This window comes from Nannobrachium achirus (genome assembly GCF_963921795.1).
Source record: "Nannobrachium achirus genome assembly, chromosome: 12".
Classification (NCBI taxonomy): Eukaryota; Metazoa; Chordata; class Actinopteri; order Myctophiformes; family Myctophidae; genus Nannobrachium; species Nannobrachium achirus.
The window spans coordinates 38,091,030-38,115,888 of NC_137832.1; the positions used below are offsets into that span (position 1 = coordinate 38,091,030).

Here is a 24,859-nt window from a genome sequence, read left to right on the forward strand (position 1 = left end):
ATGTTTCATCCAAAACAAAAGTTGAAAACAGCGTTGATAGAATGGAAATAGAACTATGCGTTCATCTTACCTGGTTTCATCAATTCAAAGCCTTTGCTCTCCCATATCTTACCTACATTATGTGGGACTATGAGTCAGATTTACAAAATAAAGTTCTGGGCCAGATATTATTGCTGGCGGGCCAGTTTTGGATGCATTTCATTTTGAAGCCACTTATTAAGAGAAATTGAGAACTGAACAGAGATGCAATTTGTGAACTTGTGACTGCAGGTGCGATATCAGACATTTTTCATGACCCTGGAATCATTACTGTACTTGTGGATACATTTTGTTCATGCACGTTGTTTGTAACTCAGAAAGGACTACAGTTGTTTGCTTGATTAAACATTGTAGCTTAGCCTACTACACCTGTTTGCATATGGCAGTTGTCTTGTTTCCACACTGTATCTATTGCCATCTTTCTATTCATCATTGGGGTTGTATAGTAGCTTTAAACTCTTGTAATTTATAATTTAAAAAAGGCAGTTTTGATGTATACACTAGGTTATACATTTCCAATCAATGTTTATTCCTGTTTTAGTTTTACTGTGTCCTGCTACTCTCTGTCTGTCTGTCTGTCTGTCTGTCTGTCTGTCTGTCTGTCTGTCTGTCTGTCTGTCTGTCTGTCTGTCTGTCTGTCTGTCTGTCTGTCTGTCTGTCTGTCTGTCTGTCTGTCTGTCTGCCTGTCTGTCTGTATGTCTAGTTAAAAAAGGGGAACCTTTTATCTTTGAGAGGTTAGTACAGAAATATTTGCATGGAAATGTAGTTGAAGATTATGTTAATTACGAATGTTAGCCACTTCAAATTATTACTGATTTCCCCAAATATAGAATATTTGCTAATGTTTTGCATATTTTGATGATGTTTTCTATATGGGAGCTAAGGGCCAGAGCATGTAAATGAGATACAGAGAGACAGTAGGGGGACACTAACAACTACAGCTCTTGCTTCCAGGTCCCTTTTTATAATGCACTTTGTGTAATGGAATTTTTAAATACACTTTTACATGCACTTTCCACACATACATGCGCTATTACTTAATGAACATTTTAATACACTGTTTTATAATGTAATTCTGTGGTGTACCACCCCCGGATGGAGTGCAATGTTAATGCACACCAGGGACCATACTGTACTGTGCTGTACTGGACTCGATGTCTAGACTTGATAATGATATATACAGTATATAAGGAAGGCCTCTGTGCCTTGCAAATGTTGGAGGAAACAAAAGTTTTGTTTTTGGATGGAACAAATGTGATAAGGTTATTAGTTTTACTGCCTTTGCATAATATGGTGATGTTAAGAACTTTATTGTAGATGTAGAAAACATTGTGATGGAAGGGCAGGGGGCATTATTGAGTATGAATGCCTATGTTTTGGTCTTGGTGGAGATGATATGTCTTATTCCACCATTGCACTGCTCTACCTCTCTGCTGTGCTGCTGCATGTTATTAAATAGCCGGTCTGTCTTCACATTATAGACAAATTCACGCTGTGCGAAGCAGTGGCCGTTGACACCGCCGTTATGATTGCCAATCTGCCAATTCGTCTATATATTGTGTCCCCTGTCAAAACAATACTCCCCTATTTTGGCCTGTCATTCATTGCAAGTTACTGGATTGGAGAGACTTTCCTCCCTTGCTCTGACATCTACAGTCTGAGCTTCAGACATAACCAGTATTTTATAGCTAAATGTATATAGGTCAACCAGGGCCGTGCAGAGACCTCCAGGGCCGTGCAGCCAACCTCCAAGCTCACAATACGTCCTGCTGCGACGCGCTGTGAGCTTGGAGGTCGGCTATTTTCGGTGCTTGATACCACAGTTAACTGAGCATAATCAAGTGAATATACTGGAAATGAAGATGAATGAATAGTGGAGAATGAGGGGAGGATAAAGGCATAGGACAGGCTTGATGGGCAGAGATGGGAGAATTGTAAAGCCTGATACTTTGTCGTACGGCACTGAAATGAGCCCAGCTTATAGATCAAGACGGTCGATCATTTTCAACGCACAGCGCCGTTGTGCGATGTAGTAAAGATTATGCATCAAGAGAGGCCATCTGTCTTTTTGTGCTTCGCAAACCACGAGCACCTGGGAACTCCTGTCCTGGAACAACCACAGCACCTGCATGTGGGTTTGAGTGAGACGCACACAGGAATTAAACTGTGCCTGAGTTTATCCTCGAGCTTGTACAGAATATCTGTGTCCGCAAGTTTGTGTTTACATATGTTTGTGTGTGATTACTTAAAACACAACACCTCGCGCTGCGAGGCGTTGTGTGCTTGTAGATCGGCTATTTTCACTAGTTTCAATTATTTCTAAAATGATTGATTGATTGATTGAAGAATTTATTAGAAGTTTGCAATAGAAAAAAGTACAGTTTCATGACAGTACAAATCACTGGTACAAGGTCAACTAAAAGGAGATCCTAGAAAGCCGAGGCTTATTTCCACAGGAACCACACTTTAAGTATCTCATATGACATTGAAAGACAGACGGATAGAACATAGTACTTTATCTAGGATAATATCAGTTTCAAAAGCATAACATCAAATACAAAAGGCAGAATACAAAGAAAAAGGGGGGGGGGGGGAGCATGGGGGCTTAGTCTATTTACAAGTCACGGGTAGCTGCTGTCTGAAGGTGACTTTTCATACCAATTTTGAAGGAGGCTAGGGATTTGCTCTCCTTTAGGGCTTGTGGAAGGGCGTTCCACATGTTGATGGTATAGCAGGAGAACGAGTTAGCGCCTTGTTTAGTGTTAAATCTACGCTGATGATGATTAGTGGAGCTGCCTCTGGTGTTATGATCGTGAACATCCTTGACCTTTAAGAAGTAGTTTGTCAGGTACATGGGAATCTTGGAGGTGTAGTGTATCTTGTACACCAGGCCCATTGCAAGATGCTGTACTCTGTCAGCTACTTTGAGCCACCCCACGCTTTCGTGGTGATGCTCGGTAAGGTGGGTCAGAGGAGGGAGACCAAGCACAACCCTAATTAGTTTGTTTTGGGCTGTTTGGAGCTTTAGCTTTAAGGCAGCTGGGGCGTCGCGATACCAGACAAGGACTCCGTAATCAATGAGGGGCCCAATAAGAGCACCTCCTAGTGTCTTTCGGGATTTAATATTGATCAGTGGGGCAACTCTTTGCAAGAAGCGAATTCGTTGATTGACTTTATTGATTACCTTGGTGGTCATTTTTTCACTGGATAGGTTAGCCTCCAGGATGCAACCCAGGTAGCAGATGTGGTTTTTTCTTTCTATCACAGTGTCACCTACTTTAATTGTGAAGTTCTCAACTAGGCTAAGTTTCTGACTAGATCCAAAGAGGATACATTCAGTTTTGCCTAGGTGAATTGAGAGTCTGTTGTCATTGAGCCAGGTGCAGATCTTGTTAAGTTCACAGTTAAGGGCCTTTTCAACCTGCAAAATGTCTCTGCCTGAGACTAGGAGAGCCGAGTCATCCGCGAACAGAAACAGATTGCAGTCACAAGCAGATGACATTTCGTTTACGTATATTAAGAACAACAGTGGTCCTAGTATACTCCCTTGAGGTACTCCACAGTTTACTGGGAGGGGGGGGGACAGGGTTCCGTTGACTTCCACCATCTGTTCCCTCCCCACCAAGTAAGAGTGCATCCATCTCACTGCTGTGCTATCAAGACCAATAGCTTTGAGTTTTTCAATCAGAATAGAATGATCGACGGTGTCAAATGCCTTCTGGAGGTCCAGCATGACCATGCCGCAATATTTGCCATCGTGAATTTCACGTTTGATGTAATCATTCAAATAGATGAGGCATGTATCTGTGGAATGGGACTCTCTGAAGCCAGACTGGAACTCGTAGATCAGTTTATTCTCTTCAAGATATTTAGCCACCAAACGAGCAGTTTTGGACATACAAGGTTTCCACCCGACAACGACGATATGCATTAGGCCAATTGGCCACAGTCTTTGCATATAACACACTGATTTGTTTTTGTTTTCTTTCTCCCTCTCCTGTTTCCGTCCTTTCTCCCTCCACGCACCCTCTCTCTCCCTTCCTTCCTTCCCTCCAAACGCAGCGTGTGAGCTGATGAACCGCGGCATCCTGGCGTTGGTGAGCTCCATTGGTTGCATGTCGGCGGGCAGCCTCCAGACGCTGGCGGACGCCATGCACATCCCCCTGCTGTTCATCCAGAAGTCCCCGGCCGGCACGCCCCGCTCGGCCTGCCCCGCGACCAGCCGCATCCCCGGGACCGACGACTACACCCTGCAGGTCCGCCCGCCCGTCTACCTGAACGACGTCATCATGACGGTGGTGTCAGAGTACGGCTGGCAGAAGTTCGTCCTCTTCTACGACTCTGACTTTGGTAAGTGAGAGGGGGCTCATGTTTATCCCATTTATATCTGGAACCACTTTAAACCATTATTTTATGCGTTAACTATCAGAAAAATAGCAGATATACAAGATTGTGGCGCGGCACTCAGAGTTTGTAGATCTGCTTTTTGAAAAATCGTGTTTCTTTTTGTGTTTTTTTGCAAATCTTTGAATATATATTTTTCGATCACAGTGGCTACTGTGCATAACATCTTTTCCGATGTACTCCTGTGCTGTCCTTGCTTATTGTAAGTCTCTCTGCTGTGAGCGTCTGCTAAATGCCTAAATTGTATGACTATGGGAAAATGGAAAGTATATACTTTTTTTTAGTTACCACATTGCTAAGGGAGGTTCAAAGGCAGACACCCTATGCAGGAAAAGAAATAACACCAATACAGTAATGGTGAGGCTTTAACAGCCCACTTGAACAACATGCCATTGTATGTGTATTTTTTCCACTGGATTCTTTAGATTATTTTTGATATTTCATGCTGTTTGGCTGTAATTGGCTTAAAATGTGTGAATTATTTTGTACACACTACCTAGTTATACAGTATCTATCCATCCATCTATTTTGTGTCCATACATCTTACTCTCTTATCTATAGGAGCTTAAAGGGCAAGAACACTTTGGTAGAGATTTGGGTAGTGTAAGAAAATAGAAATGTCAACTTCCTGTTGATTTCGCTACTGGGTTTTGTGATGTTCTATATTGTCTGAATCAGCTTTGTGTGCGTTCATTTATGGAATACAATAGTCAATGAGGAGCATATTTTCAATTATCAATTTCTTATCAATGGAGCAATTATTTTTGATTTCTTGTCCACCTTTGGAGTTACATCATGTAAGGTACACAACACGTACATCCCTATTTTGGACATATCATACTCTGATCTAACGTGGACCGTTTATGTTGGCAAATGGGCGGGGATTACACAACCCGGCGAATCTCTCCGGGAGTCTCCGGCCAATAGCATGTGTTCTCCTCCCCCCACCCCCCTCTGCTCAGCGCAGAGAACGCTGCTGTGTCATGACGTCAACAAATTCGGTGTGACGCCTCCACTCTGATTGGTTAGGGAAATTCTACACTCCCTACAACAGTGCTAGCAACAGTGATTTTAACGCAATCGCCCAAATAAAAGCTGGCGGGTTTCCGAGGCTAGGCATATCATTATATGCTGTTAGTAGGCAAACCAAAAGTTTCAAAGAGATTGTGAAAATAACAGATCTACAAGCTCACAACATGTCGCATCACAACACACTGTGAGCTTGTAGATTTGTTATTTTCACTATTTGTCATATAGGATAGTGCATGGTGCATTGTTCTTCCCACCCCTACAGACACCCATCCACCACGTGAGAGAGCAGACATTGCAGTAGATTAGGCAGAGGACTCACATCAGCTGGTATCTATAGGTTGATCCTGAGAGCCTAGCAGTGTGTGCATATTGAATATATGTTATGTAACATTATTGATGGTCTCTCAGCATGGTAGGACATTAGAGAACTAATGGATGTAGAAATACACACGCACGCGCACCACTACTTCATATTCACCATCAATCTTGGCTGTGGTTAGGTATGTATTTTGGGGGAGTTTAAGGCTTAGTGTAATGTAATGTAAACCAAGGGCCCTATTTTCATCCATGCCTTACCCCTTATCACCAAACTTCTTTGCCTTTTTTGACTATTTAGAAAAACATTTTAAGTGAGTGGCAATGTGAGTTTAACGTTGTTTGACGTAGTTTTATGCAATCAGATAGGACTTTTCTGTTTGGATGTCAAGGCCAGAAAGCAGTATTTTGCCACTCAGTAGGCATTCCCGCATACGTAACTTCTGGGTATGATGATGATGTCACACGCATACCCTCTATTGTAGAAGTTATATTTTATTAACATGCTCTGCCATACAAAAAAAAAATACACTTTATTCACTCAAAAAGTTAGTTTGGTTTCATTCATGGATCACACAATAGGCTGTATACATGAACACTCACATTGCACGCACAAACACACACACACACACACACACACACACACACACACACACACACACACACACACACACACACACACACACACACACACACACACACACACACACACACACACTCACACACACACACACACACACACACAAAGTAATTTCCCTGCATGCAATTGTGCATATGATAATAGAACAGAACAGAACACCTTGAACCTCAACACGCATAAACATGAATACACACAGTGACATTATGGTATAGTTTAATGTCCAGCACTTACACATTATTGTTAGTGCATGAAAAGCCACTCAGTATACACTAACCCGTGTCCATGGGAGGGGGAAGAGGGAAGTGCTAAGAGGATATGTAGTTGTGGTCTGAATGCATAATATTCCTCTGTCCATCTGTCTGTGTGTATGTTTCTTTTCTCTCCGCTCTCTCCATCCATCCCTTCCTCCCTGCTCTCCATCTCTTTCTTCATTCTCCCTCTTTCCAGATCATTAACTCTAACACTTGACTAGTAATGTGCCGTGTCTCTATCATAAAGTGCCACTCTGTCTCCACAATCTCCCAGCGTCCCTCTGGAACCCTGGCGCTTAGCTGTTGTTGTGTGTGTGTGCAAACATTCAGAACAGGTGTGAGCACACATGTATGGCATGCATATTTGCATCTGCGTGAACATGTGGACCCCTCAGTAACAGGTCAGTTCTATAATTTGAGATAACCACTATTATAATGCATTATAAGAAAGAGACTGAGGCAAAAGAATGAGGCCCTAAGCCAGACAAACAGACCAGCATTAGTCTTCCCCTGTGTGAAGTGCGGAACAGAATGCAAATTCCGCATAGGACAATTCAGTCACACCCGACACTGCACCAAAAGCAGCAGAACCCCTATCCAGAGCACAACTCCATAGTCTCTCTCACTGGCGGATGCCAATGAGATAATGCTTCATCGTTAGGAATGTTTATAATTATGCATATTAACTTTGAACAAAGACACTTTATACCTATCCAAGTTAAGGTAGTTATAACTACTAGTAAGACGCCTCTGGGCGACATGCGACCTCGCCCGAAGCCAATGGATGACTCGCAACTCCGCCCCTCCAGACGCTGTCCCTGCCTAGACCTCCGTCTAGAATCACAGCCGCCTCTAAAGGGCCCATTCGCTATGAATGTAAATACAGCGGATTTTTACACATTAAATATTAATTCCGTTTTGGACCCAGAGCTTAAAAATCTCTTCCAATCCGTCAACAAGGCCTGGATATGCTTTGGAAAAATATCTAGACCTTTTGGCGCAGTGGTTAGCGCTTCGCCTCAGAGCTAGAAGGTCCTGGGTTCGATTCCCGCCGGGGGACGCTGTGGGTGCTGGGGGCGTGCTTCTCCCTCCGCATCATCAGCGCCCACACCCTAGGTGGGGTCAGCGATAGGGCCTTTCTATGTGGAGTTTGCATGTTCTCCCCGTGTCTCCTAGGGTTGATACCCTCACAAAAACATGCAGTAATCCTGGTCTCAATAATGCCAGCCGGGGCGCTTGATGGAGGGGAAAGGAACTGGTTGGAATAACGTGTTCCTTCCACGCGCTACGTCCATCCCAGGGAAATCCCCCCTGTCAGGTGAAAAGAAACAACTTGGACTACTCATGCATTGAAGGAAGCATGAGGTCAGTCCGTTGTCTCCCCAGGCGCGGCAGAGGGAGAGCAGAGCCCAGGATTACATAGGCAATTAGCACTGGGTGAAAATGGGTTGCAAAATCGTGGGATAAAAATTATAAAAAATAAATAAATAGCTACTGGGTATAGCCTAATGTAGGCTGAATGAACAGGGGTAGCCTAAAACGTGCAGTGTTTCATCTTTGACTTGGGTAGCTGCAGTGGAGGTTATGGGCAGGGGCGTCACAAGGGGGGGAGTGGGACTGAGTTACTAGGGCCCAAGGTGGAAGGGCCTTAATTATTTTTAGACTATTGAAAAATAGCATATATACAAGCTCACAGCGCGGCACTCAGTGCCGCGCTGCGAGCATGTAGATCTGCTATTTTTGAAATCCCCCGATAAAGAACATTCATGTGGGCCCGCAGTGAATCCTTGTACCCAGGGCCCAGAATTTGGTGCGACGACACCCTTGTCTCCATCTGCGACGATCGGCAGCTAAAACTTTTCAGAAATCGCAACCATTTCACGCCAGAGATATCAAATGTTATAGATTTATAAGCAATCGGCATGATAAGAAACATGTATGCCTAGCCTACATTTGAAGCAGTTTATTCTGGTTGTTGTTTAATGTAGAGTATAGCCTACCTCATTTGTCGCTCTATAGGCTGTTGACACACACCATCATCACACTCACAGATCAAATAAATACATTAACACACCGCTTGGGCGTTAAATTCACTTGTAGGTATATTCATTAAGTGCTGTTATTTGTTGTCTTTCTTACCTTGTGTTGTGGTACACATAACTGTCCAGTCCAGTGATAAAAGTTGGCTTATATTAGATGAAGTAGCCTATTCCTTGGTGCTTCATGATAAACACATACTGTAGAATGTGTTGGTATGAAATGAGTCATTTTATACCAACACTTATTTTCTCAGTTCATATGACAAGACTTGATGAAACTCACATGCCGCCCAGGTCAATAACACTAATCATTATAATGGCATGAATCAAAGTCTGTGATATTGTTGGCAATGCATGCTTATGGCTGATGTTAGGCTTAATCAGTAGCTATTCATTCTCTCGAGAGTAGTAGCGAGCGACCAAACTTTTCCTTGATGATGGCTAGCCAGATTGGTAGCTATTTAACATAACAAATAAGGTGTTGGGTGTTATAGTCATGGAGCATATTAGCCAATACAGTGTATTCATATTTAAATCGATCTGAGTCAGTTAAAGCGGCTCTATAGGTCCAGCAGACAGAGAGCGATTTCCTTATACAGTAAGTATTCCTCTGCTGTTTATTTTTAATAGTCAAATAGTCAAATAGTTTAATATTTTTCCAATGCATGCCAGGCCTTGTTGACGGATTTGGAAGAGATTTTCGAAGTTCTGGGTAATGACTGAGTGACGGGCTCTGACACAAGTCAGCTTCAAAGTTTGACGTACGTAGCAACCATAGAGTTATAATAATAATAGAGAGGACACCAGAGATCCCCGCCCGTCCACTTGCATTGAGTTGCTCACCCAGCGCATGAGGCGTTTTCACCCCTTCTTCCGGGTAGTAAAACCGTGACGTAGTGGGGCCTATGTGACGCGTTTTGCGTCATAGTTTGTGTTCATGGACGCGCTGGGGCTCCGATTCATGAACGAGCAGTCGAGCACTTCCGGTATGAACGTGCGTCAATATAAAGAAGCCTAGATGCGCGTTCATGTTTCTGGCCCCAACTGCAGTACCTCAAAACGGCCACCATGTCCATGGCGCTTCAGAGCTCACCCAGGTTCTGGGGGCTTGGTAGCAACAGTAACGAGGGTGGAGAGGTGGGGGCGCGGCTTCCTCATACATCACTGGCCATCTGGCCAGTGATGTATATCGGACCAGTTGCACCAGACCCCTGCATAGTACTCAACAATGTGATGTCAGAACATGCCCATATATGGGCATTACCAAATATGGGCATTCCCAGATATGCGCTTAATATTGATGACATTGGGACAGGGATCTCCATATATGTGCATAAAACGGACAAGGACCTAATTAATTTGCAAGTGACTCATGATGACATCAGCGATCTCCATAAAAGGGACATCAAGCCATCACAGTGACTTCAGAGCATGATGTCAGAGTGACAAACCCATAGAACCACAGACAAACCCATAGAACCACAGACAAACCCATAGAACCACAGTGTCAGGCGTGACAGACAGAGATACCCTGCACAGACAAGCTGTGACCGTTTTCATAGTAAACTTGCGACCATAGGTCGCAATAATGTGCTGTTCTGCTCAGCGCATAATGCATTATGGCCCAGATATAAATGTGAAATAAGGCATTTTAGACCCAGCCAACAATTATTTATCGGTCAATCACATGGATAAGACACATGCAACTTGTCAGTTTGTGTCATTTTGCCCTTGGCCTTTATAAAGGACAGCGTATACCCCGGTTACAGTCTAATACTGTACAATAATCATCATCATTAGGATAACTTTTATTGGCCATAAAATGCAATGAACATGCAATGAATTTTACACCAAGTGTACTCTTCATGGCTTCTTCACTCTGTATCGCTTGCTCCAATCACTTTTCTTTAGCACAACGGCAACAATTAGGATGAATGTGTTGCTCCCCTAATTGAACTTTATTCATTTCAAAAGAGACACTTGATTACATCTGCATTGTGCAGCTTCCATGACATTTTATTATGTGACAATTGCAATCAACATTATACCATGCAGCCATGTTCTCAACTGGGTAATTGGTAATATGAAGAAGCACTTGTACTACTTAACTCATATCCGTATCTGGCTTATCACTAGTGTGAAAGCATTGTATTTAGTTAATAATTAAGCCTGAGATTTCTTCATAGTATGCTGCACATATTTTACAGCAAGATAACCGCATGAGACTTAAAGTCATGATTGTGGCATTTCCAGTCAAATTCAAGAAGCTAAGACACACACTTAAGCCTGGTTAATACTTAGTCTTGCGCAGAGGATATGTCTACTATTCACGGACATTCTTGGCACACAACACCAAGCTTAAATTAGGCTTTGTTAAACACGTTTATGCTCATATGGGAATTAATGATAGCATGCACGCACGCACGCACACACACACACGCATGCACGCGCGCACACGCACGCACGCACGCACGCACGCACGCACGCACACACACACGCACACCTCAATCCCCCTATGTTCTCTGTGATCAATGATTCAGCAGATGACTCCTGTGGGATTTGGCCATTCTATCCAGGGCCGGATGTAAGCTCTAGTAGTAGGTGGGGCGAGAGGAAATGCCAGGGGGGCAACCTTTTTAGGGGGTCATAACGCCAGAAATGCATAAAAACCTATGCATTTTGGCACACTTATACCAATGACACACCACACCATGCTGTGTACAGTACAAGTCACAGAAAGAAATAAAATACACAAAAAAGTAAAAAAAAAAAAAAAAACAATCACACCCGTGTGAACTGAGCGGTGGTTTACCCACCTCATAGATCATGTGTACCGATTTTTGTGACATTTGAAGAAAATATGTAGGAAAAGGAGCAAAAGGTGTGTTTTGGAGAAAATTCAAGATGGCGGAAAATCTATCCTGGCGCAAATGGGCGTGGCCTATATGGGGAGATGCGTCTTGACCCAAGGAATCCAGGGAAAAAAGAATTTTAATTTTCCGATCTACGGTTCAAGAGTTACGGGGCAAAACGTAAAGTGGGCCGTTATAGCGCCACCATGAGGCCGAGTGATGTAATTATTTTTCGATTCATTCTTAAAATCATTATGAATCTCCTCTCCGAGGTTTGAAACTGTAGCTCCAATGGTTTACGAGAGAAAAATACTTGAAAGTGATTTCTTGCATTGTCCCATTATAAGTCAATGGGGACAATTAAGCGTCGTTTTTTGCCGATTACGTCGGCATGGTAAGGCGGATCGGAACGAAAGGTAATAGCACACCATTCCCGGCCGAGCCGCACATTTTGATGTATATATTGCGCGAGTGGCGTAAATGGTGCGGCACTAGTTACGCGCCGAAGTTTAGGCTACATACAGACACGGACGGAGACAGACACACACACACACACAGCCACGTATAGGAGCGTTGTGACCACCGCTCAAAAAAAACACAAAAAAAACAACAAAAGGTTAAAGAAATGATAAATAATGTGATGACAAAAGACAGACATGTTACTGGTGTGATAGCTATATAAACTGATGTGATTGACAAAGATGAATGCAAATGATACTATAAACTGATAGATATAGATTGATACACTGATATGAGACTAGATGGATGATAGATATGATACTGGATAGATTGAGACACTGAGATGACACTAGATGGATGATAGATATGATACTGGATGGATAGATTGATACACTGATATGACACTAGATAGACAGACAGACAGACAGACAGACAGACAGACAGACAGACAGACAATGACATTATATTTCCTCCAAATTTGCGACAAGGAAAACAAAAGCACGCATCTAGCTTCACTGAATATTCCAGCCATGGTCTTCCTCCACGGTACCAGCCCGGGCTGAATGCGCGTGCTGTCTTGCCAAAATGACGTTTTGGAAACACAAGATTAGCGGGCTGTGATGGTGCTGTTGTGCTTAAGCCAGTGCTGTTAGCAGCGGCCACTGCTGCGTCGTGTACGGCGAAGCTTTCAGCTTGTGTTGCCGTGCTTAATGTGAACGGGGCTTGGGTCGGGTCGAGGAGCAGCAGCTCTACCTCCTGCTCCCTGTGTGCTGTTGTCGGCGGCCGCTGCTGCGTTGCGAACGGCGACGCTTTCAGCTTGTTGCCGTGCTTGTGGAACTCAATTGGGGGTTAGGGTTTAGGTCGGGTCGAGGTCAGAGCAGCTGTACCCCGAGTCGACGACGGCTCGGAGCCTGCCTCTGGACTGACTGGAGCCGTAGCAGCAGTGCTACTCGCGTCGCGAGGTTTAGAAACCAGAAATCGACGCATATTGACCGAAAGAGCCAGAGAAAGAGAACAGAAGTTAAAGTGAAACAAGCTGCAAGCACAACTAAAAAACAAACTGTTCCTTCTCTCGATTAGTTCCTTAATGCGCTGGACAAAACTGAAGTTAGTTGGCAACCAGAAGTGGTGCGTGTACTTGTCTGTCGAGACGAGACTGACTGCTGTTCCCTCCTACGTCCTACGCATTCAACGCATATCGGGGGCGGAGCTGCTGGCCTGGCTGGAACATTATTATTTGTTTTACTTCTTTTGAGGTGCAGAGAGGGAGAGAGATGGCATTGGCGATCTGAGTTTTTAAAATGTATATATAATGAAATGGTGTTGGTTTTGGTGGTGCGACAGCTGTAGCATAATATATAAAAAAAAAAAAAACGAAATATATATATTTTTATTTTTTCATGCCATCTTGTTTGGTGGGGCAGACAGGGCATTTAGGGGGGCAATGCCCCCCCTTGCCTATGGGGAGATCCGGCCCTGATTCTATCTGTCTTGCAGAAGCCCTTTTCAAAGATGTCACTATTCTTCCCTAATGGCATGGCCTCTGCTCAACGAGAAAGAGGGAGCGGGAGTGATAGGGACAGAGAGGGAAAATAGGAAAAGAGCGTTAGTGTTCCCAAAAGGCATGACCTCTGTACAAGACAGGAGAGTCCTTTAGAGAGCACACAATGGACTGTGAGCTGAAGGGCCTCTGTCCCAATCCCCATTTTCAGCTCTACTGATGCGTTCTGGACATTTGAGGACTCATATTTTCTCTCTATTGTATCCCTCTCCTTCGCTCCCAACTCTCCTTTCGGTGTCCTCACACATTGCCGCTCTCTCGACATGCCATGCTTTTTTTCAGAGAATATGAGCGACAGGTTGGTATTTGCTGCCGAGTAACCTATCCAGTAACAATCCAGAACAGAACCATGGAGATAGACTCTCCATCAGGCACTTGCACACATAGGCATCAAAGAGGGCTTGAGCCCCTGCCCTTTTATCCATCTGTAAAAAAGTGCCCTCTCTAGACCATGAATGCAGTTTTTACTATGGTGAAAGAAATGCAAATGCCCCCCCCCCCCTTCCATGTCATACCTGAAGGCAGCATTCAAGAGAATTGCCTTGTCCAAACTCTCCTGAAGTTGAATGCAGCATCTTATGTTGAAAGAATTGCACTCTCTGTGTAGGAATCAAGCATCGAAAATAGCCGACCTGAGCTTGGAGGTCGTCTATTTTCGATATTTTCACCAAAAGGCCTTTTTAGAAATTTCAGCCCCTGCCTCTCTAACATTCTCTGCACGTCCCTGCTCTCCATGGCCACCCTGACTGTGGGTTGAGACCAGGCACAAAGTGAACCAATTAAAGCACTGTTAACAATCACTGACATCAATAGGATTTTTTTTTGTCAGGATAAAAAAGGCTTCCAAAATGCAATGGCAACAATTTAACAAAAGAGAACAAAGGTGCCTAATGAGAGATGAAATACAAATCTGATGAAATGGTTAGTTTATCATTGCAATGGGTGAGGTTCAAAATGCACTTGGCTGTGTGATAAGTGTCAACTAAGGAAAGGCACAGATTGATAACAGTTCAAATGCTTTTTCCAGTTGATCAATAGCAAATGACCAATAATAGAATGATGTCCAGATACTTGTACCTGATTTCACTTCATACTGTTCTTGTCCTTTCATGCAGACAGGGAAAATGCACCACATGAATCATTCTTCTGTTTGACAGAAGTCTTTAGTAGAAGGGAATGAAGCTGTGTACTTTGGCTGCTTGAATGGTTTCCCACAGAGATACTTTATCCAGATGAGACAGTAAGAAAAGAGGGCTGCAAGGAGATAATGAGAGGGCTTGAATAGGACACACTGTAGTTTGAAATGAAGACGTTCTATATACTGTAATATAAAATCAGTTTGACTCTGAGGCTGGTGGGAAGGAAGGAAGGAGTTTTGATTAATTGAATACTTTAGCCCAGTAATAAAGATTGGGATAAAGCTCAGTGGCATCATAAGGTAGCCTATATTTACAGAGAAAGTAGGGGTGGGGGCGAGGGTCAGATTTGACTATAAGATGTTCAGGTAGTTAAACTATGTCCTCTTGTTGTGACTGTATCTCTGAAGGTCATGCCTGACACTATGGTTTCCTTGACACATCACTGTGACATCACAGGTGTTATCACAGGTGACATCACCCTATGTAAAAGTCCATATATGGGTATTCCCCAGAATCCCTTGTATGCCCATATATGAAGTTCCCTGATGTCATCGATATACATCACTGGCCAGATGGCCAAGACATGGCCCATATCTGTGTGGCTGGTTCAGATAGGGATCTCCATGTATGGGCATAAAAGGGATTTGCTATATACAGTACATGGATCTCTATATATGGCTACCATGGGGTCTCCATATATTGGTGACTGGTCCGACATCACTGACCAGATGGCCAAGAATGGGCAAGTCGGGAGGTGTCTTACTACTAGTATATTGAAAACAAGACTTATTTTAGGTTACTTTTGAATTTGGGAATAGGGAGTGGAGAACCTTTATGTCTTTTGATAGGTCATTACACATTTTGGTGGCAGCATAGTAGAATACATTTTTGGGGGACAAGGTAAAATAATCTTCTTCTGGTGTCACTCACTCTTTCTAGAAGTACCGTAGTTTGACAGGTAACTGGGTACTGATCCTAAAGTATAAGTATCTTTAAGACCAGACCCATTATTGAGAGATGTTGCACTCTGTCTTCTACCTTAACTGTTCTGCTGCCGTTGACAGTCCTCACCGTCATTGAAAGGGTTAATACCATGGCGCCGTTGACGGTGAGGACTGTGAATCTTACTGTATATACAGTAAAGATATTATCACTTACTGTACGTCGCTCCGGTCCCGCCCGCATCGGCAATGTCCGCGATTTGTTTACAACGCACGTCGGGCGTGCACGCGAAGTGAAGCTCCTCCATAGTAAATCCATTGAGAGGCCCATAAAGAAACTTCAATAACTCATAAAAGACATTTGTATACAAAAAGGGGGCTCCACTCTGCACACTCTAGACACGGGATGCGCGCAGCCATGTTTCCCTTCTGTACCCACACTGTCATGTGACTAGATGACGTAATCGTTGCCGTCAAGTGATAATCCAAAAAAACAAAAACAACCCCCTTCCAGCCCTTCAAAATAATAGCGGCGGCCTATGGAGGAAACGGCGTGGCACCGAGGCACCAAGCAACCTTCAGATTAAGAGGCACCAATTGTGTTAAGGTGAAGAAGGTGAGTCCTGTGGGAGAGGCCTAGTAGTAGTAGTCTTATTAGTTTGTTTTGAGAGGTCTGCAGTTTTGTTTTTAGTGATATTGCAGTGTTAGTAAACCATTAGGTGCAAGCATAGTCGAAATGACATTGAATTAGGGCTCAAGCTAGAGAGTCCTCATTGAGTTTGAGGTGAAAATGCTCATGACTTTCATCTGTGGACCTCACATCGACTGCCTTAAGGCAGAGAAAGGCAGACTTAGTTGTGTCTGGTGAAATAAAATAGCAAGCTAAAAATATAAATGTCAGTGCATCACTAATAAGGTGTACTGTATTCTAGATAAAATACCAGTTTACATTAACTTCCCCACAGACCGTGTGTGTGTGTGTGTGTGTGTGTGTGTGTGTGTGTGTGTGTGTGTGTGTGTGTGTGTGTGTGTGTGTGTGTGTGTGTGTGTGTGTGTGTGTGTGTGTGTGTGTGTGTGTGTGTGTGTGGATGTTTGCGTGTGACTGAGTGAATGTAATTGTAGCATTGGAAAAAAAAGTGCTTTATATTATGCAACATTACTATTTTACAGATTGGCAGTGGAAAATGTTAAACATCTGAAATATGAAAAAAGAGAGTGGGAAAAAAGGGAGTTTTACATGGACTTAAATACTGTATCTGACCAAAATGGATTTAGAATAACAGGATTAAAATGTCAAAATCTGCGTCAAGGTGAATAAGACATAAGGCAGCAAGGGACAGAAGGGTCCCCTGCTGGAGGCAAGGAGGAGTCCTAATGGAGTCACACTGGGAAATGGAAGGAGATTATATACGAGGAATGTACTGTAGGAAAATATACAGCAAAACCCTTAGTTTGAACTCTGAGACAGTAAACATGGACTCTTAGGGGTCAATCTTTAGTGAAGTTACATTAACATTTCTTCCAGCCCGCAGGAAGGACTTAAGAAAGGAACCATAATGAGAAAGACATTAAACTTCTAACGGGTGAAACAGACATGTGGACTAATATTAGATGCAGCCTTCCCTGGTAAAGGCATTGAGGGTAGATAGTGGTAGAGAAACCATCTCGGAATCAGAATGTTGCCAACTAGTTTGCTATTTGTTTCTTTCTCTTCATCAGTTTAACCCCATTCAGCCTTAACATATTTTTTTTAACTAATTTGAAACATATAATATTCATGTATGTGTAGAGCTCATAGTTATAAAATGATTTTGTAGCAGTATAATTTAGCTTTAAGACCTATTTACCTCCCAAATGGTGCTTTCTGTTTGGTCAATGTCTTGTTGAAGCACCTTGAAAATGCTGGTAGTTTTGTTCACTATGCATACTGTCTCTCCAAAGTATTACCAGTAAGGCTCCCTAATCGGGAGATAAGCGACCGTAGGTCACTTATCTCCACAAATAGGGCAAAAATGTGTTTTGCCAAAATCTTCCTGATCCATGTTGATGACATGAGTGTAGACATACTGTGTAGTGATTTTCGTGATTTTAGGGCAAAATCTGTAGGAGCAGTGTCCAAAAATGTGTTTTTAAAAATCGGCCTGGAGGTGGCGCTATATGGGACAGATTCATGTTGATGGGATGAGTGTAGACATACTGTGTACCGATTTGCGTGATTTGAGGGTGAAAATTGTAGGAGCAGTGTCCAAAAATGTGTTTTGCAAGAATCGGCCTCATGGTGGCGCTAGAAGAGGGCCATGTGAGAAATGAGGGGTGGGGTCTCCGCGCCGGCAAGGCGGACGAATAGGTACCGGCCCCGGCTGTCCCGGTCGCTCCTAGCCGGAGTTACGGCATTTTATGTGAGCTGCAGTGTAGGGGGTCCTCCACTGGGGGCGCCACCACTTTTGCATCCGTTCTGGAGCACCAGGAGTCGGTGGTCCCCGGGAATTCCCCGTGAGCAGCCTCGTTGGGGTGGTCATTTGGTCATGTTTGCGCATTTGGTCATTTTTTACATCTGGGGGTCCCCCAGGGACCTGGGGGTCCCTGGAGCTCCGGGGGTCCTTGGAGGTTGTAGTTTGGCAGCCAAGGAACGTGTGTGCAAAATTTGGCATGGATCGGGGCAACGGTTGCGGAGATATAAGCAGGGAAAAAGTGTGACGTGTGAGGTGTGACAGACAGACTGACAGACAGACGGAGGGACGGACGGACGGACGGAGTTACTTACACTTTGTGGTGGTTTTGATAGTAAAGTGCGACCTACGGTCGCAAATATAGGGTTTTCTAAAAGCTGGTTTGAACTGAAAACATGTTTGTTGCAGCAGGACATGTAACTCAGGTGAGGAGTGAAATCACACACACACCGAACGCCAGTCAGAGGCTCTCTAAATGCTGCATTAGTGAATGAGGAAATATGCAGGGACATTCTGTGATACAAAACAAGCCACCGACACACCACCAAGGTCAAAAAGTGACCGTCTTGTAGTTTTTGTTGTGGTGACTTTGGTGGATATTCTCTGCGGATACACACACATTCTGGTGGTTCAAACATTATGCATAATTCATAGGATTTGGAATACTAAATGAGGGCAAAAATCGAGCAAAGAAAAAAGTGCAAAGAAGTGTAAAATTGGGGCCTTTTTTTGGGGGGGGGGGGGGGGGGGATACTTCACATGTAGACCTTCATTTATTGAACAGAGAGGATGTTTCTGAGGATTTAAATCACATCAAGGGACATGTGAACAGGGACTTTAAAATACCACTTCCATTGAAGTCAATCAGCACCTCTTCTTCTTAACACATGGCATTAGTCAGACAACATGGAGTGGTGTGTGACTAACAGGGATAGTCACAGAGGACCAGTGGAGGCCCGGAGATATGCTGTTTGGAAGGGAAAGTAAGATGAGAAATGAAACGCCTTTGGAAACCCATAAGCCTTTTTCACATGGAGGATGAGGAAACCATAACTTGTTTGGGCATTGTGAGTTATCATGCTAGAAGTAGGGATTTGAAAAGGATAGTGGTACTACTGTAGGCACTGCTGGAAAGTAAGTAATTACAGTATAGTTATATTTTTTATTTTGAGGTGCATTTACTTTACTTGAGGATTATCATATATTATCATTATCAATAATAACTATATATAATTGTACTTTTTACTCCACTCAAATTATTTGACAGATTTACACTAAACTTTGACAGCTTTATTAACTACTGTAGTAGTGACGGCATGAAAACGTTTGGGATTATCCCAACACTAGCCTCGGAAACCCAGGCTTTTATTTTGGCGATAGGAAGAAAAATAAAAGCCCGGGGTAACCTGCTGCAATTTCTAGCATAGGAAGTGGGAGGCGGGCCATGGCACAGAACGTGAACCAATAGGATCCACCGGCTGTTTTCAGACGGTGATTCCGCCCCCTCTAGACCAAAATCAGCCTGTGTTAGGGAAGGCTAGCCCAACACCAGACTGATGTTGCTGTAGCAGTGATTCATGGTGGAAACAAGTAGTGTAATAATTAGTATTTTACTCTACACATGATACAGTACAATGATATTGTAAGATAACGTATTTCTTTAAAATGAAAGCACTAGTTATATATATAATATATATTAAATTTTGAAAGTAACTTGCCCATGCAGTGAAGCATAGAGGGCAACAGGGACTTAGATCTGAAGGCATAGCAGATTTGGCAGGGTCAGGTGACAGACCTTTTACTGGGAGCCATGACCTCAGAGTAGAGACTCATCCTCTCAGGAGAGAGAGAGAGAGAGAGAGAGAGAGAGAGAGAGAGAGAGAGAGAGAGGCAGGCAGAAAGTAGAAAAGCACTGAAAATGTTCCAGGGGGGCTTACAGGTGAATTGGCGCTCAACTTCAACATTGTCTCTCAAGTGTAGCAGAAGACCACCTGCCGTGGGCATGTGAAGGAAGGTAGAGATGTTGCAGAGATAGACAGGGAGGGATACACTGAGGCATTGCTACTGTATGGCCAACCTCTATTCAGCATATTCACAACTGGAATCGCCAACTCACCAGTCCGGCCTGCAACAGGCGAAGCTAAGAGAGCTAGCTTGCTAGAGTTAGGGCCAGGCCACTTCCGATGCCAATTGTAGGGATCTGAGCTGGGATTGGACCCGGATCGCACAACTCACCAGTGCGGCACGCAACACGGAAAGCTAGGAAGAGCTAGGTCGCTCAGAGGAGAGAGTTGCGTCAATTAAGATGCTACCTTAAAGACACATCTTGGTCACTTGTTCCCATGTTTTTGGTAGGTTTGATTTCTTGACCACAATGAATGCAGGCTAATTCAACTAGGTTCCCTATCCCTACCTTCAATTTATATGGCAGATGCTAGGTTTACCTGGCATCCTAGTTCCTTGAGGCAACACACAGTCTCTGCATTCTGTTTATACAGTGATTGTGGGATCGCTAAGGTGATCACACTACTGTCATTCCCAGGTCTATTTATTATACTGCCCGTTTTTTGATCCCCAACTAGTCCTTCATACTTTTAGCTAGAAACTCTGTTCCAACTCTACAACGTTCAGCCTACTTGGCTACCTTTTGAAATTATTATTATTTATTTTTTTCAATGGGGAAATGTACAAATGTACAGGTGCATTTTTTGTATTAGATTCAAACCATATTGAAACACTTCTGTACATTTTACTGCTTAATTCAATTTCATCAGTTCTGTTACTAGAGAATTTACATGTGATTTTACAGGTGGCTACATGTGGACCTGGAAAATGGTTTGCTGGAAAAGAATGGGCCAGCCATTTTAAATTCAGCAGCCCTCTGATCGGCATGTAATACATTATAAGATTGGACTGGGTACATGAGAGAGGTAGGGAGGCTCCCAGAGTGGAGTGCCGAGATATGATACGTTTCCAAGGAATGGCTGGAGAGAGGGAGGGAGTGAGGGAGAGAGAGAGAGAGAGAGAGAGAGAGAGAGAGAGAGAGAGAGAGAGAGAGAGAGAGAGAAAGAGAGAGAGAGAGAGAGAGAGAGAGAGAGAGAGAGAGAGAGAGAGAGAGAGGATCAAGGACTAAGGTGGCCATAGGGAAGGGAGGGTGAGTAGGAGCAGGTGCACAGAAAGATTTGGAAATATAAAATGCGGAGGGGTGTGTGAAGGGACAGCAAGAGAACCAGACGGTTCTAGGAGATGGAGGAAGGATCTAAAAGGCTTTAAAGCTTTTTAACCCCGCCAGCAGCAGGGCTCCAAGGATGGCAGTGTTGGTCACTTGGGTCCCAAACAACTGCCATAGCTGTGGAATTTGCTGGGCACCTTCATGCACCCCAGAGCATAAACTCTACTGAGTCACCCCATACTATACCTCTAGCTCTAGGTTTCCCCACCAACAATAGTGAAGGGATGGGGCCCTCAATCATTTCAGAGCAGGTGTTGGGAGAAGATACAATAGGAAGAAACTAAGAAGATTGGGACATAAAATGGAATATTTGGAAGGCAGTGGGGTTTTAAGGTTTTGGAAGGCAGTGGGTTTTTAAGGTTTTGGAAGGCAGTGGGTTTTTAAGTTTACATATTATGTTCAGGTTTCGCTCTCTGGAACAAGTGTTCCCTACAAACAGGTCTCAAACCATTTGGACTCACAAGTCACAACCCATACCATAATAACCATTTTCTATTATGTACTGTAAATTATATCACAGTTGGGATCAGTGTTCGAGATACACAGGGAATAGTTTTCATAGCCAGTCAATCAGAGATCTCCGCTTAGTGATTGGTTTAGAACGCTTATTGGGACAGTATCAGTCAGGATCGGTTTTAAAAGCAGAAGTCATAGGTTTGTTGCTGTTCCAACCCATACATTGAATTTTGATTTCCTCCGTTTTTATAAGTATAGGCGGAACGTCTCAATGTCTGACTACGCAAGAGCAACACGTAGGAAGTGCTTAGGGAAAGTGGAAAATATGTAAATGTATTCAATTCAATTTAAAAAATAGTGATTATAGTCTTGGGAGAAAAATTGTGTGTGTGTGTGTGTGTGTGTGTGTGTGTGTGTGTGTGTGTGTGTGTGTGTGTGTGTGTGTGTGTGTGTGTGTGTGTGTGTGTGTGTGTGTGTGTGTGTGTGTGTGTGTGTGTCAGGACCTTTACAAGTCTGACAAGGTAAAAAGGCCTTGGAGGAACAGAGCAAGACAGACAGAAGTAATAACAGATTTTATTTTCCTATTTTTATGTGATAACTGACAATAGACTCTGTCCCTCACAAATGGAACATATTTTGGCATCCTGGTGACCTTGCAAAATACAAGTAAATTACAGAAACATGGACAAAGCTGTAATGGTGGGGTTGGAATGATGATATTCTGCTCTGCTGAAGGATGAATACACTGCCTGAAAAGGCTCCATGTCCGTCTGATTGTGAGCTCAGATGATTCATTTCTATATGCCTTGGCGCATAGCATAGAACGGCAAAGAGCGGAGGGTGAGAGATGCTATTATACCTTGTGGTAAACAACTTATCTCTTATTCTCTGAACAAAGCATAATTCTATAAGTAGTTTCATTCCGCTCTCATATCATGGCTACAGAGCTTGGCTAGACCAAAGTATGAGAACATTCTGACCCTCTGGCTGCTGGAAAATAATGTCCTACTTCATTATCAGGATACCTCTCAGGAGGCCATAGTGGGAGATAATTATAATTTCTCCCTTAGACAGGTGATCACCTCCTCCCCCCCTTCACCCCCACCCATTTTTCCCACTCACTGTATATCGTTTTATATGTTTGTGATGATATTGAATTTATATTAAAAAAAATAAAAACTATGTCATTTTTATGAATTGAATACATATAGGACCCCAATGGAAACAAGACCGCAAGGACTTATTTGGTGTTGTCCTTTTAGACTTGTTGCTGTTTGCATTTAATAAAGTATTAAATCAATCACAACTACTCCTTAGGGATTGCTCTTATGATAAAAACCCATTAGCCATTCAAAATGTGCTCCTATATTGAGAGCAACTTGGTGTAGACTTGTTCAATAATGCTCTTGCTATCAAAGCATACATATTTTACCATAGATAAGCACGCCAGATGTATACCTCTGGAGAGCCTCTGTGAGCACCCAAACTACAGTATGTAGTTTAGCTGGACATAGCAGAATGGTTAGTGAGCCCGCCTGGGGAGCCAGAGCCCCTCGTTGTCCAAGGTAAGATTCCAGGCCAGCAATGTACAGTATCAATGTGTGTCCCTTAGCAAGACTCTTAACCCCTATATAATTGCTCCCAGAGCACCACACAATGGCTGCTCCTAGTTTTTATAGGATGGGTAAATGCAGAGGGTGAATTTCACCTATGTACACATATAATGTGATAAAAAATCACCCCTTCTGAATGAAGGAGGAAATAATAATAATAAAAAGGGAATACAAGAGCATGAGGAAGGTGGAGGTGAGAGGGAGGGGTAGAAGATTATGATAAATGGACAGCATTTATGTACTATAGTGCCTTTCTATTCTTTTCAGACACTCAAGGAGCTTTACAATGCACTCCACATTCACCCATTCACACACACACCACAACAGCACAGAAACAGCGTTACACATCATTACGCACTAATGTGGTACAACATTCACACAGTGACAGCGGAGGCAACCATGCAAGGCACCAACCTATTCTCATCGGGAGCAGTTAGGGATTCAGTGTCTTGCTGAAGGACACTTCGGCGTTAAGCCAGAAGGGGCCGAGGATTGAACCCAGGAACCTTCCGTGGTTCAATCTACCTTCCGGTAGAGCAGCCGCCTGCTCTACCTCCTGTGCCGCTGCCGCCTGAAGGGTAGAAATGATGAAGTCAACAGGGAATATCAGGGGATTTGAGCAGGAGGCAAGGCAGGTTGGGTGGGTTACGGTCGGGTCGGGGAGACAGATGGGCGGCCAGGGTGGAGGAGGCAGGATGGTATAAGAAGCCAAAACAAGAGACAGGTGTACAGAAAGAGACAGGTACCTGATGACATGCAGAGAAAGCAGGGGAAGTTTTACAACAGAGGGAGGTTTTGCAAGTCAAGCAGGAGAAGGCGAGAGAGAGTGAGAGAGAGAGAGAGGAAAGGGAAGATATCTAAAGAGGGATTGTTTGAAAGATGGGGCAGAGGGAGGGGAGGTGGAAGCTCGCAGCAGGTAGACAGGGCCATGTTTCAAAAGGAAAGCATGGGGAAAGGGGATGCGGGAAGGCAAAGCAGGTGAGGAGACAAGGGTAGGTTTTTGAACACAGACAGAGTAGCGCTGAGCCAGGGAACACACAGGTGAAATCCCTGTGTGCTGTCAGCGGCTACAACACATTAGCTCACAGCTTTTCTCTGTGAGCCAAGTGCCAAGAGGATGGATGGCAGTGTAGGAATGGGCAGAGAGAAGTTTATCATCCAACTGGTCCACTGTTTTACCTCGGTTTGTTTTATATTGTTAGTGCATCATGTAATGTATTTTCTGCTGCCATATTGCCAAGAAATATTGTGTTTTCGTCACATTTCAGAGTAATTGCGAGGAGAGTTTGAGGTCGACATTGTTGATATTAATAAGGGGGCGCATGGTCAGGATCAATACATTTTTATTGGACTAATTCTGTGTCTGTTTACCTCTGCGAGACCAATTGTATGCTTTGTCTCGAATTTACATTTACTGCTGTTGCTTATGACACCTG

The 24,859-nt window shown here is 43.6% G+C and overlaps 1 protein-coding gene across 1 annotated transcript in view; it reads left to right on the plus strand.

Annotated features, from left to right (window-relative positions):
* grid2 (glutamate receptor, ionotropic, delta 2) overlaps nucleotides 1-24,859 on the plus strand; it is a gene marked incomplete at both ends in the record, with an annotated part of 824,583 nt that overhangs the window by 463,415 nt on the left and 336,309 nt on the right. The window contains one exon of the mRNA XM_080739349.1: nucleotides 4,102-4,389. Within this exon, the coding sequence (XP_080595475.1) occupies nucleotides 4,102-4,389 (288 nt within the window). The remainder of the gene's footprint in view (nucleotides 1-4,101; nucleotides 4,390-24,859) is intronic.